The sequence below is a fragment of the Protopterus annectens genome, chromosome 3.part1 (genome assembly GCF_019279795.1).
Source record: "Protopterus annectens isolate FY-2018-M chromosome 3.part1, PAN1.0, whole genome shotgun sequence".
Classification (NCBI taxonomy): domain Eukaryota; kingdom Metazoa; phylum Chordata; order Ceratodontiformes; family Protopteridae; genus Protopterus; species Protopterus annectens.
Genome location: NC_056732.1, coordinates 503,828,594 through 503,849,212, shown reverse-complemented (window position 1 = coordinate 503,849,212; position 20,619 = coordinate 503,828,594). Strand labels below are relative to the sequence as shown.

Sequence of the window (20,619 nt, the reverse complement as noted above, 5' to 3'; positions counted from 1 at the left end):
ACTGATTTATGGTCTAACCTTAGCAGGGAGAGCAACACACACACAGGAGGAAGTGCAGTGCCTCCCCCCTGTTGGTATGCACTAGGTGTAGGACATTTGAGCCCCTTGTGGGGGTGCAGGCCAACTGTTCCAGGGCATATGAATTAACAAAATCCAGAAACCTCAGACTGATCATGTTTTTACTTGTGTAAGTTGCCCAGACAATGAAAGGATACCTGAAATCTCCCATGACCAAGGTGTTTGGCTGTATACTGAGTGACTCTAGCAAGTCCAGGTAGGTGGTGCACTTTTCCTGGTTCATGGTGGCAGACCTGTAGCTAGCGATGATGTGTTGGATATTTGCCTGTAGTTACTTGAACCTAGAGTAACTCATGAAAGTCATACTGTTTTACCAGTCTCGAAGTGAACATCGATTTAATGAAGATGGATACACCTCCACCTTTGCTTCATTCATGCTCATTTTGAGGTTTGAACATGTGAAAATCATTGTAGCCTTGTACGGCTCAGGTGCTGTCTGCAGTCTTGAACCATTTCTCAGTGACTGCAGCATCTTCCAAGGTGAGGAGTGCTTCCAGGGAGTGCAGTTTACTGTTTAGGCTCCTGGCATTACGCAGCATAACCTTGAGTTTGTCTGTAGTGGATTTCTTTACGTCTGAAGTTTTATTGTTTTGACATTGCCTAAAAAGGCACTACGGGAAAGGCAAACATCTTTGCCAGTATCCAAAAGCCTTGAAGAGACAGGTGAAGGCCTCCTCTGGGTTAGTCTACCATGTCTTCCCAGGCTGTCAGATACTGAATCCCCCTTGAGTGTATTATATTATACTGTTGTTATATAAAATGTTGTAGTCTGTAAACTAAACAGACAATTTAAAAAGGAAAATAAAAGTGAGAGTTCTCCTAAAATAAGTCTGGTCATTATTAGAAGAATGATTATTCTCATCTGTCTCATTATAATAATAGCCAAGAATTTGCAGAAAACTTTTAAATGTGGTTCCATGTAATCCTGTTTTAATTAATCAGATATGAGCTTGTCCTTGAAACCGATCCATCTGTTCATTCAATTCTCCTTGTTGTTTTCATTCAGCTAAGCCTAAAACATTTTTTGGCATGTGTGAAATGTCTGCTAGCTTCCTGTAAAGCAGATGGTAATAGGTCGTGGCCATATTTGAGAAATGTTCAGGAAATATTTATATCAATGGACAGTATAGATGAGTTTCTTCAATTCACAAAACACATTTTTCCTCATAAAAATAAAACAAGACTTATCTAGTAGGAATACTGTTTTAAATATCCCCCATTTTTTAAGTATTGGCCAAAATGAAAAATGACAAAACCATGATTTATCTTCAGTCTTCAAAATTTCAGTCTTAAGCACTACAGTATCTTGTAAAGTTGCAGCCTAGCATTGGTCTTAGCTATGCTTACCGAAAACAACTAAATCCTTACCATTGTTGTGATGGTTCTCATAAATGCCTTGGTGCATAATGGGAACATACTCATTAATTGTGGATTCATATTGTGAAAATGTGTATTACGTGCTAACATTTGATATGACCTGTCTGCAATCTCAGTTTATCTATAAAAGAGAACTAGCTGTATGCACACTTCTACATGCAAGGTAGTGATGGAACAAGCAGCTTTAGTACCTCATCTGACACCCACCCCTTCCACACACATACATACATAAATAAATAAATATACCTTACTGAAGTTTACAGCATCAGTTTCAGCCAAGGCTTTATTAATCTAAGGTCAGGCATGTTTACCCTGAGTGAAACGTGATGGGAATACAGTAAATTTCATCATAGCATAACACAGTTGCACAACTTTGTTTCCCACCAGGCCTTCAGGTGTGGGCAGGAGTTTACAGAGCTGGCATTTCTTTGAATTAAATGAGTTTGCTGTAAGTTATGTTAATTGAAAAACTTTTAAGAATCTCTCCAAACTAAATTTAATTTCAGTGAACTAGTTAACTACATAAAATATTTTGGAGTCATTAGACTGGATTTCATTTTTAGTAATGGTCACTGTGAAGGATAATCTGTAATTCATTGTTTTTTTACAATAATTATAAGCACGCATGCAAATGTGCAATACTATCTGCTATTTGTCTGGATTATTGATATTCTTTTTAGCATTTGTTTAATTTCTCCAAGTGTTTATGTGTACCAATACCATAAGAGAAATAGACCTCCATCACCAGGGCTGGGTACAACCAAAGTTCATGAAATCAGTCTTGTCCAGTACTTGACGTCTACTAGGAGCACCCCCCCCCCACCCAGCACCTGTAGTACACCCAGAACTGCCTCCCTCCACAGTTCCGACTTGGTCACCTGCATTGGTAACATTCAAGTAAGCTTGACATTTTTTTCCGCAAACCAAACTGTTCCTATTACCACCGGAACTATCCATACTGTCAATACCATTTTCTTTGTCCTCTGCTCAGCCACACGTGGCCCTCTTACCCATCTTCAGCAAACTACAGTAGCCATGCCTCGCCACCCAATGCTACAATGCATGCACAGCCCCCAGTGCAACAATCCCACCCCACTGCCATGCCCTTAAAATACAACCCCCCAGCTACAAGGAAAACATACCACACAACACGATGTACAACTGTCTCAAGCTCTGTGCTGCATAACCCACACCTGTCTGTCTGTATCTCCACTGTCTCCACAGACCTTGCAAAACCTGCTCAGGTAGTCTACCATTCTGAGCCACCACTATCAACCTGTTTCATGATAAGACAGGAGCCATCATAGACTACAGAGTCAGCAGAGCCTTAGAAATAGGCAAACGTTATGGTTTTATGGGCTTATTAATACAGGTGTAATTAGATACATTTGTATTCTATGTGCTACTGCACAACTGGTATTTTAATGAAAGATCAGACAATCAGGAAAGGCAACTCAAACTGAGCTTTTAGAAGTTATATTTTACAGCTGTTAATTATAAAAGTTTCCTCTGCATAAAGGCTATTGCACAACGCCCCAAAACAATACACAATGCTTATTTATAAAGATACTTCACATTAAAATGTATTAATTGCATTGACCTCTGAACCACAGTTCTGGCAGTTATAGCTAATAGAATAATATTTCTATTTAATGTGTTTGTTTCATCAAACTATACAAAAATATTTAAAAAGGCATCAAACACACATAATTTATCAAAGATTAATTAAAAAAATTGCCTGTCTTTTCAAGACATAATCTGTTCAACTAACTGATTTTGCCAGATTGTATAAAACGGGGTGTTAACTGTCACTACATGAAGAATACTGCTTAATGTAATATAACTCCAATGATTTAAAATGGGATTAATTTATCGATTAAGTGATATGCACTTGAAACCCTTGACAGAAAAGGCCGTTTATTACAAAAGCCCACTGAAATGTATACCAACTGACAAATGATCAAAATAACATTCTATTAAAATAAGAAATTAACATATGTAAGAAGTATACAAGTACCTGTGGGGATAAAAACTGCACTGTGTAGTGACAACGGGACATAAATCAAGGGTAACAGAAGACAAACATTTTTGTACTTCCTTGTCAACATCCACAGAGAAGACCTTAACCTGCCAGTGGACTCCTTTCAAAAGTTATTTATGGATCTACTTCAGTAGATCGAATTGTCAGATAACTGAAATTCTAATTCTCAAGACAAGAAGATCACAATTTCAGAATAACAAAATTTTGCCATGTCGAAACTTGTAAGAACAAAGCACCTACTTCTCTTGTCCAACAATATTCAGACTTTCTGAATGGAGATCGTGGAGCAAAGAGAACAACAGCTGCTTCATTTAGACACTTGATTTAAAGCAAAAATGTACATTTTTCAACATTTCCGAATGAGATTGTGGTACAGTGAGGATTGGAAAATTTACCCTTTTCTCCACTGTAGTGTGATCTCAGAGTTGATATATATAATTTGCAGGGGGTTGTGGGCTGTGCCCCCCACATGAAGGGTGCAGGGGGGCTTGCCCCACTGCATAAATGTTGAAAATGGTATATTTTACTTTAAATGAAGTGTTTAAATGGCTCAGGTTTTGTTCTCTTTGCTGCATTATCTCCATTTAGAAAGTCTTAGTGTTGTCGGACATGCGCAGTAGGTGCTTTGTTCTTACAAGGTATGACATGGTAAACTTTTGATATTCTGAACTGCAATCTTCTCATCTTGTGAATTAGAATTTTCGATCTACTGAAGTAGATATATATATATATATATATATATATATATATATATATATATATATATTGATGGCTTAATAAAACATATATGGATACAGTCTCTTTAGGTGCTGATTTGTTTGGTCAAAAAGGAAGTTGTCATCTTTTTAGTCAAAATCCTTATAATTTAGTGTAGTGCTACTGAAGTTAGTGTACGTTAGCCCAAGATCATCAAATAGTGGGGAAAGAAAGTGTATTCCTTACCCCCTATTGTGCCAGCTCAGAGTGGGTACATTTAAGTAGCAAGGGGATACCCCACTGGGGAGATTAAGGGTAACTTAGCTCATGCAAATATGAAAATTTTCTTTTTATATTTTTGACGATATGTATGGTTAATGTTGTTGTATGTTCAGTGTTGTAAGTTTGTGACTAAAGAGATCTAAAGGGAATATACTCCTAAACGCACACATACACACACACACACACATACACACACACACACACACACACACACACACACACACACACACACACACACACACACACACACACACACACACACTATATATGCCCTCTCTCTCTCTCTCTCTCTATATATATATATATATATATACATATATATATATATATATATATATATATATATATATATATATATATATATATATATATAAAATATAAATACATAGATAAATTCATTCATTCATACATATATGCATACATGTCTTAGGTCATGTTAATAAAAATAATCACCGGAGACAGCTTTCCAGTCTGAAGTTCAACTTTATTTAAAAGAAAGTTCAACACAAAAGAAAAATGTTGCTTAAATAGAAAATTCAGTCTTGAAATATGAGTTTTAGTTTCAAGCAATGGAAAATGTACTCACTCTGCAAGTTCTGCATAGTTCCAACGTATTCAGTAAAATCAGTTCATACAGGTTTCATTCTGGCAGTGCATTCAGAAAAGTGGTCAGCAGGTAGTATTGTCACCTCATAGCAACATATCCTCAAGTTTGATTCTTAGCTGGGGTTTCTGTGTGGAGTCTGCATGCCCCCCCTGTGTTCATGTGAGTTTTCTTCATGTGTTCTGGTTTCCAGCCATATTCCAAAAAGCATGCAGTAGGTGGACTGGAGACTCCATATTGCCTGCATGTGTGTGTGGGGGCATGAAATCATGACCACTGCAGGGCTATCTACTCAGCTGTGTGAACATTGGCTCTAGGTGATGGTCAGTGTTGATGTGACCCCAACCTCATGTACAAAGTGGGAAAAGGGGAGTTGTTACCATTGTCAGTTCAGAGGTTGACTAGTGAAATAGAACAGATTACAAAGACAGAAAGACTTCCACACAGGCGAGGATGACAGTGAAGATGAACAAATCACATGCTTCAATTAATATTATGGGACTTATGCCTATTAGCCTACAGTTAACTCTACAAACATTAGCTTGCAGCCTTGTTAATTACCAGAGTTTTAGGTTCTACTCCTAGTTTGCCTTTTAGATGTTCTCTCATTGAATTGCGCTGCTAGAGTTATCTAAATAATCATGTCTTAGTTTGTGACTTACTGAGGAGTTGCCTGGTAACATAAGTTTTATCTGAATTTATATTTTACTTCTTACCACTGTTTTTCACTGTTTATAGGAAGGAAGGGATAGCTTGTAGACAAGAAAATTTTACTTTGATTTATTATTTTGTTGTTTTACCTTTAAGTTTCACTGTTTGTAGTCAGAAAAGATAGGTTTTAGCCAGGCAAACTCTAGGTATCCTAAGGGATATAGTCAGCCATAACGTCACACAGACTGCAGCAAGGACAATCCAGAGCTTATCTAATCAATCATGTCTTGGTTTATGATTTATTGATCTTTACTGTTAAAAAGAGGTGTGACTGTGAGCCATTCGTATGCAGCGTAAAGAAATTCCAGGTTTTGTCTGACTTTCAAAACTTGTACATTCACGTCAACAACTTTACTGTGCTTACTTCAGTATTTAGTTGCATATTGTTTATGAGATTTTTCTCACAGAAGTTGATTTAAGTTTCTTTGAATTCCGTGGTAACTGATTTTAATTATTCTTTTCTTTTATAATTTTTATTCATTTTAAGCTGAATATGGATTCCTTAAATGAGTATAGCATTAATGATTTCCTAAAGCACAAATATCTTGTACAGTGTAATAAATGCTATGTATATGTAAAGGTAACTCCTGATAACACTGGTGATCTATGTTTCTCATGTCAAAAGTTGGATGATCAATCATCCAATTAATTAACGAATGATTATCATTATTAGCAGTAAATCTATTTACTGATGACGACTGCACTTGTGAAATTGGCACAGCTTGGAGAACTGTTGTTACATATATTAATGAGTGGACTGGTGAGATAAATAATGTTAAACAAAGAGAAAATAAATCTTGATGCACTACAAACAATTGTGAGTGGGTCAGCGGATTATAACCCTTTATTAGGTATTCTCAACACTGATGCCAAGATTCATCTCTTAAGTGCATCCATATGTCTCGCATGGGCCCCTATCAGAAAAATAACAGCTCACAAGAGTAAATGTCAAAAGACTGAACCAAATTAAATTTGTACAATGTAGCTGCTTGCTGTCAGGTATTCGGCCAATGTCAACAATGCCGCAATTGTATTCTTTGCTAAAAATGTAGTTTTCTTTGAACATGGTTGATTTCTGTATTTGTCTAATATTTTGGGTAATTAGTTTCAATCTGCTGTTGCAATCTTTTGAAAAAGCTTTTTCACCTATTGCTATGGAGAAATTTGGCCTTGACAATAATACTTCATTTTCTGAATATGAGCAAAGAGAATAATTTGTGTGTCTGTGATGTAGTTTGTGTGTTAGTGGTGGACAGTAGGAGGAGTTTAGCCATTTGTATGTGATGTGGTTAAGCAGCAAAGTGGTTCTGGCAGTTACTTGCAGCCCATTTGCTTTTTGTTTTGTAATAAATGTGCCAGGGCTTTCCTGGATTCTAAGAAACAGGTCTAAAAATGTAAATGCTATCTTTAACTATTTGAGGGCTATATTTATGATATTTTGTACATGCGAGGTGATTGTTATTTGCTAATCAAATGGTGCTCCCACATATCTTTTTTCCTCTATAGGTAAAGGTGAGTCACACTTATTAAGGGAAATGACTTCCTGTTCTGATGCATATCAAAATCATTTTTTTCAGTTAATTACAAGTTGCGTTTCTGCCAGCTAGTTCCATAATAAACTGAAATCACATTGCAGTTACAACTTGTGGAGTGAGTAGTTGGAATGCTGTATGATAAAATCGTCTGCATAAAGAATGCAATTAAGCATAGAAAGTCCAATAGCAAGTTATTAATGAAAATAATCTTACATTTTTATATCTTAAGGGACACGTGATTTTGCTAATATTATGGAATATGGGGACAGGACAGAATCAGATAAAAAGGAAATGGAATACAAAAAAATATGTTTGTAATGTATACTTGTTGCCACAACTAAAAAAGCTTTAATGAGAAAAAGGAGAATTACTATAGAGCATCTGTTACTGAACAGCAGGAAATTTTGCATGTGGAAAGCAAGTCTGAAAAAAAAATGCAGCTTGACTCTCTACAGTAAGAACTATAACAAAATCTCAAAACTCTGTATGCAACAAGAGAAGAACCAGAGTGAGAGAATAAAGGTAACCTCTCAATAAACTTTTCTGTACTCATACAGGAAGCAAGTCCAAAGTCTAAAGATAAACGTAGACATCAGGATGATTAGGGAATCTGACAGGAAAGCAGAACTGCTTAATGAAAGAAAATAGGTGGCACAGACTCAGTATCCTTATTAGCAAAGAGTGGTGAGGAAAGAAATAATGTTTTAGATGGCAAGTATTTTACAGCCTAAATGAATTCTTAGTACTGAAAAGACATGCTTCCAGCCCAGGGTTAATATCCTAGAATACAAGGAGTGTAGCATTGACCTCATTTGCAAGATGAGCTTAATAAAATATTATGTCTTATTTTTTTTTATCCCCACAGCTGATCATGAGCTGCCATCATCTCCTTTCCTCGTTCGCTAGGTCAACCAGACTCACTGTATTTACCACCAAACTCAGTCGGACCACATCTAGGCTGGTCAGGAGATTGAGGATGTTGGTGCAGCATCATACTGCTGCAAGCAAATGTGCTCTGGCTCAACTCTTCCTGAAAGAAAGTAGTTTATATATTTTATGACAAAGTGGCACATTTTGTCTCTACCTCACTTTTTTTAACTTGCAATAGCTATAATGGCTTGGGAAAGACAGCAGACTGGCATATTTAACTAATGGTTCATAATTCACTTCACACAGTTTTGGTACTAGTTTTTCCAAGAAACTCATGGCACAGCTCTCCTCTATCTTTCTGAACAAGGCTTGTCACCCTGCCTGATAAACTGGTTTGGCAAATAGAAGGGTACAATTTTAGGTGATGTACCCCTGAATACTAAATTTATCAAACAGATGTGGCAGCAAGAATGGATACATTTGCACACATAGTATTAACAAATAGAGGTTGATTGTTCTTCTCACAGAAATACCATCCAAACTTCCAAAGATACAAGCACGCTATGAAGGGTATCACACACAGTGTGCATCCATTCAGTAAACTTCACTTTAGTACCACACAGTTGCCCACAAATTACTATGCTGAAAAGTAGAGATTTATATTGTTTTCTGGACCAAATTTTTGTTGTTTTTTTAACAGTCACTAAACCTGCTTTGTGAAACGGATCCTAAAATAACAGTAGCTGTTCAGTCACTGTACTCAGAAACTACTGAAGGATAGATTTCTGACAGCAGATGAGGATCTAATGGCCCACCAAATTTAGATACGGACCATGCCACCCCACCAGTCTACCCATGTCTCTCCCAACAAGATAACCCGCAGATCCTTGCACATTGTTAATAACTCACTATACACAATGTATATTGACAATTCAGGGCCTTGAGCTTAACTACATACAATACTGTTTTTGTAGAATACGCTGCATGTAGTTTCTTCACACCTGATAATTCTTTTCATTTTTCAGAGAGCAGCTTTATTAAGATGTAAAACATAATGACTTTTTATGTGTGTGTAAATTTAGTGTATGAATAGCTTGTGACTAAGTATGCATTTACATTTAGTGTATGCAGTAGGCTTCATTTAGCTTGATATATAAAAATAAACAAACATAAACATAAACACACACACACACACACACACACACACACACACACACACACACACACACACACGAATGCATACAGTTTCCTCACCCCGTTGTAATTTTTCCATTGCTGGATTTATGGTTTCCAATGTAAATGGTGCTCAACAGTCTGCAGTCATCTTCTGCCTCACTCTATTCACCATCTGTAATACTGATGTCCTTAATGAAAACACTGTGGCTAATTCACCTGTTGTTCCCTACATGCAGTCAGTCACAATTTCGCAAAGGTCATCATGTGATGTGGAGGCACACATTTTAAGTCAATTTTTCACAATGTAAACACACACACACACACACATGCACGCACACAAAAACACACACAAACTCACACACACACACACACACACACACACACACACACATTCACTCATACACACACACACACACACACACACACACACACACACACACACACACACACACACACACACGCACGGCTATACCAAAAATAATCCTTTGGATATTCGGGTTTATGTAATTTATTAATTTCCATGTCAAATGCGTACTGTTAGATTACAAAGTTATTAAAGTGTAATTTTATTCATTCCAATAAAATGCTAGGGAAAGTAATATAAAGACATCTTTGGGAAAATTTACCAAGATAACAAAATAATCAAGTGTGTTGCATTGCCCTAAAGGTCAAGTGTATAAAAATCTAATTTAATAATTTAGAAAAATGTCTTCAAGTGTACAGTCACACCTACTGTGTACATTGTGCTTCTTGACAGCTTAACTGCTACAATCTTTTCTGCACATAAGCATTCTTTTTAATATGGAATATATTTTAATGCAAAAGCTTTGTATCAAAACAAAGCTTTTTTATTAAAATATGCCCACATATTTATTTCCTCTCTGGTGCCATCACCAAAAGGTTAGCCTTTAAATATGTCCATAGACTCCAATGATTGCACCCTTCTCATGAGCAGTGGCATGTTCTTTATAGTGTATAGATATACTCAGATGCTAGCCCTCTGATGATGTCACTGGGAACTAAAGTAGAGTTCTAACTTCCCTGAGCCTTTGGTGATTAAATTAAATTTTACAAAGGATTTTTTTCAAAAAATACTCTGACTGTATTTAGTCAAATGCAGACAGGAGTGTTGTGCTGTCCTGGACGTGCCACAAAAGGTAGGTTAATTTATTATGACTGTACACTTTGAAGTGCTGGATCCTGCACACTTTTACAGCAGAAATTAAAATGCACTCACCTTTCCACAGGTGCACTCTCTGAAAGGTAATGAACGACCTCTGAATGTTTTCCTTGAACTCTGAGCTCAGTTCAGCACTGTACTCTACTGCTTTTGCACTTTCTGATAGCAGTGAATAACCTACAATGGAAAAAATCAATTTGTCAACAACATATTTTTGCTTTTTAAACTTAACAAAAATGTGTATAAGTGTGAAAAATATGTTTTGAATTTCCAACACTGATAAACAATAGAGAAATCTAATCACTCTTAAGGCCTGTTTCCTATCAAAGTTGAGGGGTCAAAACAAATTCATAATAATGTACAAATCCTTATCAAACGTATTGTTAAACTGCAACAGAACAATAAGCTAAATTTTCCTTAGGAGAAATATTCTATGTTAAGCCTGCTCATAATGTGCAAATGTCATTTCTATTGAGATGCAGTCTGTAGTTTTACCATCTTTTTATTTAATAGTAGTTTATTACAAAAATCACAAACAGCTTGTCAGAACTTAAACATATTAAGCCATTAACTGCTTAAGCATATGTGCATTAACAGACAAGGTTTCTCAGTTCTACTTCCCCCTTGAGAAGACTGCTCAAACAACACTAAATGCTTGTGGCAAACATACACAGAAAAGTAACAGACCTGTGATTCATCAGGCTATTGAGATCCTTATGGTCCAATAGCTAAACACATACCTGCTGTCACTTTTAAAGTAGTCACGTCATTTCATATGGATCACGTCAGATTCTTTGAAAGAAGTCAGAAATGTATTCCGTAATCTAGGGTAAGTAGTCATTTGGCACTACTGACAGTAATTTGCAAACATTTTCCCTTAGACTCAGCCGCAAATGTGATATGGAGAGAAGTATATGGTATGAAACAGCAAATTATTACCCAAGAACTACAAATCAAACATCCTCATCAAAATAATGTATTTATAATCGAATACAACTGATTAATGGTGACACTGATTTTCCTTTTAGAGAAACACATTATTTTCTCTAGATGCATCGGATCACAGTGTTGCATTCATTTTAGATGTATCAGCTGCAAGTGTTATATTCTCTCTTGATGTATTAATTCATAGTGTTATATTTTCTCTAAATATATCAGCTCAATGTGTTATATTCTCTCTACATGTATCTGCTCTAAGTGTCATATCCATAGGTTCATAGGTGCATACTAGGCTAACTACCACTAGTTCCCATAAGCCTAGCCATGCAACTCAGATGTGACCCGCAAATTTGATTTATATATGGGTGATTTACTGACTGACGCTGTCCATCAGACATAAGCACCAGACCAGTGGTGAATTTCTGATTACCGAGCCAATGGTCCAAGTTACACATAAATAGGGTTAAGGGAAATTATGCTTCACAAAGATGGGAAGCCTGTTCCAGAGAACAGGAATTCTCTGAGAAACATATGTCTCTCCAATATGTCCTATTTATATCATAAGCAAAATATAGGTCCAGTAGATCTCACACTGTTTGTTTTGCTGATGGTCAAAAGGTTTATCAAAAGAGGGTCAGGGATGCCATGTACGCCAGGCAAAGATCACCTCTCAGAAATCTGTATGATATGTAGTAAAGAGACAGGGATTGAGGAGATCACCATAGGGCATTGTGTTTGCTCTCTGTATTCCTTTTGTAAAGATCCTTTGTGGACAATCCAGTTGCTGCATGTGTATGGTCAAGTACATACTGAAGGGAGCATTATACTCTATGATGGGTCCAAAGTGGGCCAAGCATAGTGGTATGATGACCTCTCTGGACCTAAATGCCATGGCCTTACTTATATGTTGTGCAACACAGAAGGATTTTCTTATTACTGTGAACATATGCTGATCAAAGGCTAGGTTACTATCTACATGAGTTCCCAGATCCCTGACTAGTGAACCAACTTTTAGGGATGTTTTATTCATGAAGTAGTTACCCAGGGTGGCCAACTTCCCAAAAGATACTACAATTCATTTCTTGGTATTGAGTTTTAAGCCATGGCTTTGGCACAAGTGTTTGTCTGTGTTAGACCTTCATGAAGGATATTTTTATCTTGGGGGATTCAATGACTGCTCCCGGTTTGCAATCATCTGTGAACTTGGTCAGCCAGAGGTCTGACATTGGCTTTGACTTCCGAGAAGTAGTTACCAAAGAGGGGTAGGTCCAGCACAGAGCCCTGATGGTGATGACTCTCTTTGCAAAGGTGGTCTCACTGATCCTAACCTCTTGAGTCCTATATGTGAGCCAGCTAGCTACTCAGCATGTTATAAAGGGGGTTATGCCTAGATCCATAAGTTTGTTAACAATGTCTGAGTGGGCTATTATATGAAATGCTTTAGTCAGATCTAGGTAGGCAGTATACACTGCTTTCTCCTCATCCACTGCCTTAGTGACCTTTTCAAAGAAATCCACCAGGTTAAATAAGTATGGCCTTCCTTTGACAAGGCCAAACTTGGATGGATCCGGTGCCTGGAGATCTCCTATGTCCTTGATGATAAATTCCATGATAATTCTTTCCATGCCTTTGCAAATAAGACTAGTCAGACTACTGGGTGTGTAGTTTTAGGAATCTGTTGAAGGCCTTCCTTTATGAAGGGTGATGACTTTTGCAGTCCTCCACTCTCATGGCACAAAACCTGTTTTAAGACTACAAATAAATAGTGACTCCAGGGGTCCCGATAAGTCATATTTTAGACTGTTCAGGAGGCATCCTGGGATATTACTGGGGCCAACTGAAGCTGTGTTCTTGACTTTAGCAAGACAGCCAGTACAAGCTCTCTAGTTATAGTTGGAAAGGTTATGTTTGAGGGTATTTCATGGGGAATGTTTGGGAGAGTCAGGGGGGTAGAGTTGAAACTGAATTTCAGCTGACAGTTTCACTATATCGCCAGGGTCAGTGAAAGTGGCACCATTAACCAGCAGATCAGCACACTGCTGTGTACTACCTTTGAGGTTTCTGACATAGCTGAAAAAGGCCTTGTGGTTATCTTTCACCTGGGAAGCTATCTTAACCTCCTAGATGGTTTGTTTGACCTAATTAGCCCTCTTATTTGTCTATTTAGTTGATGAAAGAGTTTTTTTTTCCTTTTGTTGTATATCCTGTTTAATTTGGGATGCCACCAGGGAGGTTTGTTTCTGGGGCTAGTTCTGGGTTTAGGTCTGGTAGGTACAACAGCCTCTATGCAGCCATTGACATGGTTGTGCAGAGTTTCTAACATCAATTCAGCACAGCCTTCTGTGTTTTCTGGGTTTGGAGGGACACTGGATTTTAACAAACCATTGGTTAATAAACACAGTTTGCTTTAGAGTAGTTCATAACTGTTACTGTTTTTTTCTGGGGTTACAGAGTTGATTTAAATTTCAAACAAGGCAGCTTTATGGTTGGACCTTACCAGGGAGGAGGGGACACTGGAAGGGGTGCAGCATTTTCCAATATTTGTGAGTATGAGGTCCAGTATGTTGGAGCCTCTGGTGGATGTATTCACTATTTGCTCAAGAGTGTTTTCATTTACAAAGTCCAAGAATCTATAAGCCTGTAGATTTGAGGCTGTGTAGGATTCTCGGTCTATAGAGGGCTAATTAAAGTCTCCTATAAGTAGGGTGTCAGGTTGGATGATGTGTCTCCCGTCGGTCCAGGTTTGCACTGTGAGCTTCTTGGGACATGGAAGTTGGACTATAGCAGGCTAGGATATGGTACAGAACTTTGTCTATGCTGATCTGGAAATGGAGGAACGCTAGCATGTCATCCTGTTTAACCAGCTCTCTAGACATATCACTTCAAAGTGTTACATAGTCTCTCCAAATGTATCAGCTTGGAATGTTATATTCTCTCTAGACATATCAGTTCAGTGTTATATTCTCTCTAAATATATCAGCCCAATGTGTTATATTCTATCTAAATTATCAGCGCAGTGTGTTATACTCTCTCTAGATGTATCAGTTTTATTTTCTCTAATTGCAGCAGCTTGAAGTGTTATATTCTTTCTAGATGAGTAATCTCAAAGTGTTATACTAGTAGCACTGGTTATAATGTTCAGTAAGTAGTCTTATAAACTCTCCCTCTTGTTTGGTGTAATGGTTTCCTGCACTCTCTAGGGTACCTGGCTAATAATGCATGTAAATTCTGCTGTACTGTTAGAATCTGTGTTGTAACTGTGGATGTGGCCCCTCCCACCAGTCATCTTGTGCACTAACACTGTGGATTTGGCCCCTCCCACCAGTCATCTTGTGCTAGCAAGATAAGTGCACCGGGTACTGATGACTGATTATTTCTCATCTTTGATGCAGTGTATTAACTGTTTTACCAGTTGTTTTTCTGAAATGGACTTCACCTACTGTACTACACACTGCTGAGAAAGTGTGGCCATTTTGCTTACAGCTTGCAAGTTATAGCTTACCTTATTATCAGTTCATTGCATTTATTTTGTGTTGTGTGCTAATAATCTGTTACTGATCAATGTCTATTCCATATGGTTGCTATTATGAAATTTCATGACAGTTCCAGCACACTGGATCTGGATGGTGTAGAAAGACCAGGACGGGGGCACTAGGTGGTGGTGGGGGCCCTGTTGAGCCTTTTTGCCTAGGGCACCAGTTGACGAAAGACCGACCCTGATAGCCTGTATGTGAAAGTATTTTGTTCTCCCACTGAATGTGCATTCATTGTATTTAACTTGTTATGTGTAGATTGTAATTGCATTTTTTTGTTGTTTGCAACTTGTAGTAGTGACCAGGTTTTACAACTTCCAGGTTGTAGTTAGTGAATTTCTGTGCTTGTTTATACTATCCAGGACTGTTTCTTTATAACAAAAGTTATAATTTTACCATAATGACAGACCTGGATGAGTCAGTCCATCTTCATCAACAGTAAGACTAATGCTGTTAGACAGTTCAGCACTTAAAACTTTCGCAGGCTGCTAGTTCCTTCCCTTTTATTCATTATACTCAAGAGAAAAGACCTTCCATTTCAGCTCTCATTCATTCAGTGCAAAAGTGAATTAAAAACAAAAACAACTATACTGACCTCTAGACCATGTCAGCAAGACATTAGAGGGGTGATGGAGTATGTTGACGAGGATGGACCTGCTCTTCCACATCAATTAATATGCGAAGTATGTTGTATTTGTATCTGGCATGAGGAGGTCCACCCTCATCATCAACAGGACACAGTATTAACAGTATCATCTTGGCTTGTTATAATCATGTTAGCACACCTGTGATAAGTATCACTCCAAAGGAAGAGCCAAACCTGCAGATCATACCTGCCTTACAGTGTCCTGCAGAAGTGTTCTATGAAGCCCACACAGTTGCTGCACAACTATCATCCAGGGATACATTTCTGAAAAAGACCAGAGATGTTGCCACTACCCTGGCTGAATGACCTCTCAGTTGTGAAGGTGATTCTTTTCAGATCTTTTTTCAGAATTTAAAAACATTAGTTAACCATCTGAATAATGTGATTTTAGAAATGTTACAGTCAACGTTCTTGTTAAAGAAGGAAACAAACAACTGTGAATCTTTTGTTAAAGATTTGGTTCTGTCCATAAAGATCTGACCTGTATTTGGACATCCTTACAATGTGGCAAAAATATTCACCTCTTTTAGAATAATTAGGAAAGTATCAAAGCAAGTTAATAGACTGGCTGAGGTTTGTCTCAGCAGTAACCTTAGGTATAAGTAATGGATTTGGTTGTAATGATACACTATCCTTAGACAAAACAAAGCAAGGAAGAGTAACACAATTCGGAAAATTTTCTGGAAAAGTAGTGTTTACTAGGACGTGTTTTCAAAGAGAGAAATTTCCATTTTGTAGTGGCAAGTGGTTCAAAAAGAAGAAGAGTATGTTTCTCTAACAGAAACTACAAATCCTACAAAATGATATGAGGCCTGATTAGGACTACACACACTTAAGCAGGCCTTACACCAAGGTGACCAACGGTCCCAGTTTTTCCAGGACAGTCCCAGTTTGGAAGTCTCTGTCCTGGAATCCCAAACATTGTCTTTGGGATACAGAAATGTCCCAGTTTAGACCGCTCAGTCTGAATGGTGATTTGGCTTCCCAGAGTGGCCAGTCCCCCTGCTTTCCCATCCTAAGCAGCTCTGGGGACTTTGTGACTTTTTGGGGATGCCATTGGGTATGGGGTAAGGTTGGATGCCTTCATCCTGGCAGGAGCTATCCAGGCCCTGCCACCATATGATTCAATCCCTCAAGGACTTCCATTGTGGGGGGGTTCTGTTTGACCCCACTCACCCAGGCAGGAGCTCTCCAGGCCCTACACCCATCTGCCTGGTGCTCCTGTACTGACTTCTGTCAGGGCCAAATCCTACAGTACTCCCCTTTGACCTGGCCGAGAGACCTTCCCCAGCCGTGACTCCCCCATGTCAGGGGAATCCATTGCCTGCATGTCTCCTGCAGGCTGCCAAATTGTGCCAGATCACTCATGCCCTTGGACCTCTCAGGGGAGCTTTCCTCCAATCCCATCCAATCATCTGGAACTCCCCTCAGCCACTGAGGGGAAGATCCACTCTCATGAAGGCTTCAGAGTCTCCCTGCTTTCCCATCCAGAGCTCTGGGGACTTTGAGATTTTTCAAGGATGCTGTAATTTATGGGGTGAAGCTGGATGCCTTCACCCCGGCAGGAGCTCTCCAGACCCTTCTGCCATCCACCCTGGTGCTTTCTCAAAGACTTCCATCATGGCAAGCTCTGCCTGATCCCACACACCCTGGCTGGAGCTCTCCAGGCCCCACCACTGTCGACCAGTTGCTCCCTTAAGGACTTCCATCATGGGGGGGGCTGTTCCTGAACCCACTGACCCAGGCAGGAGCTCTTCAGGCCCCACTGCTGTCCATCCTAGCACTCCCTTAAGGACCTCTGTTGTGGGGAGCTCTGCCTGACCCCCTCACTCAGGCAGGAGCTGGCCCAGCCCTGCCACTATCTGCCTCTCTCCCCCTTCAGGACTTCTGTCCCAGACAGGGCATGGTCCGTACCCCCTCACCAGGTGAGAGCTGTCCTGCACCAGTCACTTTCCACCTCTCTCTCCCTTCCACACTTCCATCGGGACTGACCCTCGCTGGGGTTTTACTTCTACCCAGGAGAGAGAGCTCTTTTCCAGGGTTACATATCTCCTAACTGCTGCCAAATCATGCAGTGACATGTGTGCTCATGGAGCTTCTCAGGGGATCTTCCCAGCCTCATGGAACTCTGCTGGGCCATGAAACCTCAGTGGCCTCTTGCCTCCTGGGTGGTGCTATTCACAGAGTGACATCCCCACACTGCCTGGTGAAGGACAGGAAGCCAACCTGCCTGCCCCAGTGCGAGTTAACATGTCTGCCCTATCTCCACTCCCATGGGGGCTGGGAGAATGGGATTGCAGACCTGCAGGCCCGGGTTGGGCCTCAAGTGTCCCAGTGTAGGTACTGTAACAAAATGGTCACCTTGCCTTACACAGTTTTAAGGATGCTAATTACAATGAGTTGGTACCTTGGTAAAAACATGAAATAGAAATGGGGAGTATCTTTATGGAGGAACAACTAAGTTGTGTGTCAAAGATCTGAGAAATATAACCTAATAAAGCAGGAAATAGAGCTTTAAAAGGATCCAGACTTTTAAAAGCAGCCCATATACATACCTCTCATCTTCTTAAAGCAAGAAATCTGGACAAAGCCATAAACAAAAGTGTGACAGAGGCCCAAAAATGGGGACAATTTTTTAAATAAATAAATATTGTGATAGAATAACAGGTTTTACATTAGCATGAATTTTCTGAAGGGTATGAAGTCTGTTACTCAAATGTCTGTCATTATTTTCTAACTCCAATTTTTAATGATTTGCCACTACTTTGCCAGAAAAATATGAAAAACGAACCAAAAAAATGAGGCAAAAATCTGGACATTCTGCAAAAATCTGTACAATTGAGAGGAATGCCCATATAGTTTAACATGCCTTACTTTGAACATTTTCCTAGTACTAGGACTTTGGACAGATTCAGCTGTGTCAATGGCACAACAGGTAGCATATGTGGACAGATTTAGCTGTGTCAGTGGCACAACAGGTGGCATATTTGGACAGATTTGGCTATGTCAGTGGCACAACAGGTAGCATATTTGGACAGATTTGGCTGTGTCAGTGGCACAAGAGGTAGTATACCTGCCTTTAGTGCAGAAGGCTGTAAGATCTGTTTCCATACCAGGTAGAATGGCTGCTGACACTACAGTACAGCATGAGGGGAGTGCTGCATTCCTGAGTGTGTCATATTTCAGATGAGACATTAAACTGAGGCCCCATCTATCTTATTTGGTGGTAGCTCAGGTGGATGGAAAAGATCCCACAGCACTTACTCAAAAAGAAAAGGGGGATTTCCCTGACTCCTCAGACAAATTTCTTCTAGTACTATAAATGCCACCTCACGTCTCCCTAAAAGGAAACTACTAGCCTACTGGGACTAACCCAATCAAGAAAAGGGTAAATTAAAAAAAATAGAATCTGACTACTTGAATTACACTTGCAGGCTGTAAAAAGCATGCAGTTAGTCAAAGGGAATGAAAATCTATATGAGACTTCCTGTAAGGATGAGTCAACAGGAAAAAAAGGGCTTCAGATTTAGTGGCTCCTCCAAAAGATAAGGCGTGAGCAGGGAAAACCAAGCTTGTCAAGGCTAAAACTGGGCTGTAGAATGACTTTAGAATGTTTCTGTTTAACTTTTGAAATTAATTTGCAAATAAGGGAAAAACAAGAAATTGTAAAAGCATCTTGGAGCCACAGCTGGAAAGTAGCATTCCTGGAACATTACCCCAGTGAAGTGATGAAGGAAAGAAGCTTCTACTTTTGGTGATGGTTGTGGATGCAAGGAAGTCATGGTTCATAGGTTCATACTAGGCTATCTGCCCTGGGGCAATTATAAGCCTAGCCCGATTCTGTATTGCTTACGCCACCCCTTGATTTGAGTATACTGTGCCCTTTTTAAGGTTTAGTTTACTGTGCCTCTGTCTAATAGTGACACAGGAGTAATCCCTGGGACAAACCTACGATCCCCCATCCACCTATCGAGATTCTTCTTGAAGAGATTCAGTGAGGTGCTCTGCCTCACATGAACTGGAATTCTATTCCAGAGCAAAGGGAGCCTCTGGGTTATGAACCTGTCCCTCCAGCAAGTTCTATTTATTTCTGTGCTGAGGTTCAAGTCCCTCGAGCTTGTGGCTCTAAGGGATTTAGATTTACTGAGGTGGAGCATGCCCATTAATTCTGGATTTGACATAGCTTTGTCTGTCAGGCATAGATCGCCTCGAAGTAGGCAGTATGCAACTGAGTAGAGCTGGAGTTTTTTTAACCGAGCAGCATATGGCATCTGTTTGAGACCCTTGATCCTCTTGGTGAGATACTTTTGGGGTCTTTCTAATTGCTGCAGGTGTCGGGTAAGGTACATCCCAAAAGGGGCATTGTATTCTATGATGGGCCTGATGAGGGATGAATAAAGGGGCACGATTACCTCTCTTGATCTAGATGTGAAACCCTTCGTGATGAGGTGGGCTATGTAGAAGGTCTTTCTAACCACTTTGGCAATGTGGTTTTCAAAGGAGAGATTGCTATCAACTTGGGTCCCCAGGTCCCTAATAACTTTCTCTGTACTTAATGGGTTTCCGCCTATGTGGTAATTTGTGGGCACATTGTTTTTGCCAAAGGGTATGACTATACATTTTTTGGCATTTAGCTTTAAACCATGGTGCTGGCACCAGTTATCTGTCTCTGTGAGACCATTTTGAAGGATGTTTGTGTCAGCTGGAGAGTCGATGATGGCGCCCACTTTGCAGTCGTCTGCGAACTTGGTGAGCCATAGTCCTCCCACGTTTGCCTGTACCTCGGAAAAGTCTATACCGAACAAGAGTGGTCCCAGGACAGAACCCTGTGGGATGCCACTTGTGACCAGTTTCGAGTCTGACATGGCTCCAGCAACTCTCACTCTGTGAGTTCTGTCTTTGAGCCAGTTTGCGACCCATCTAGTGACATAGGGGTTTATATTTAAGCTGG

At 39.5% G+C, this 20,619-nt stretch overlaps 1 protein-coding gene across 1 annotated transcript in view; it reads right to left on the bottom strand.

Annotated features, from left to right (window-relative positions):
* TG (thyroglobulin) overlaps positions 1-20,619 on the bottom strand; it is a 2,464,750-nt gene that overhangs the window by 1,529,454 nt on the left and 914,677 nt on the right. Inside the window, exon 28 of the mRNA XM_044066937.1 lies at positions 10,608-10,727. Within this exon, the coding sequence (XP_043922872.1) occupies positions 10,608-10,727 (120 nt within the window). The remainder of the gene's footprint in view (positions 1-10,607; positions 10,728-20,619) is intronic.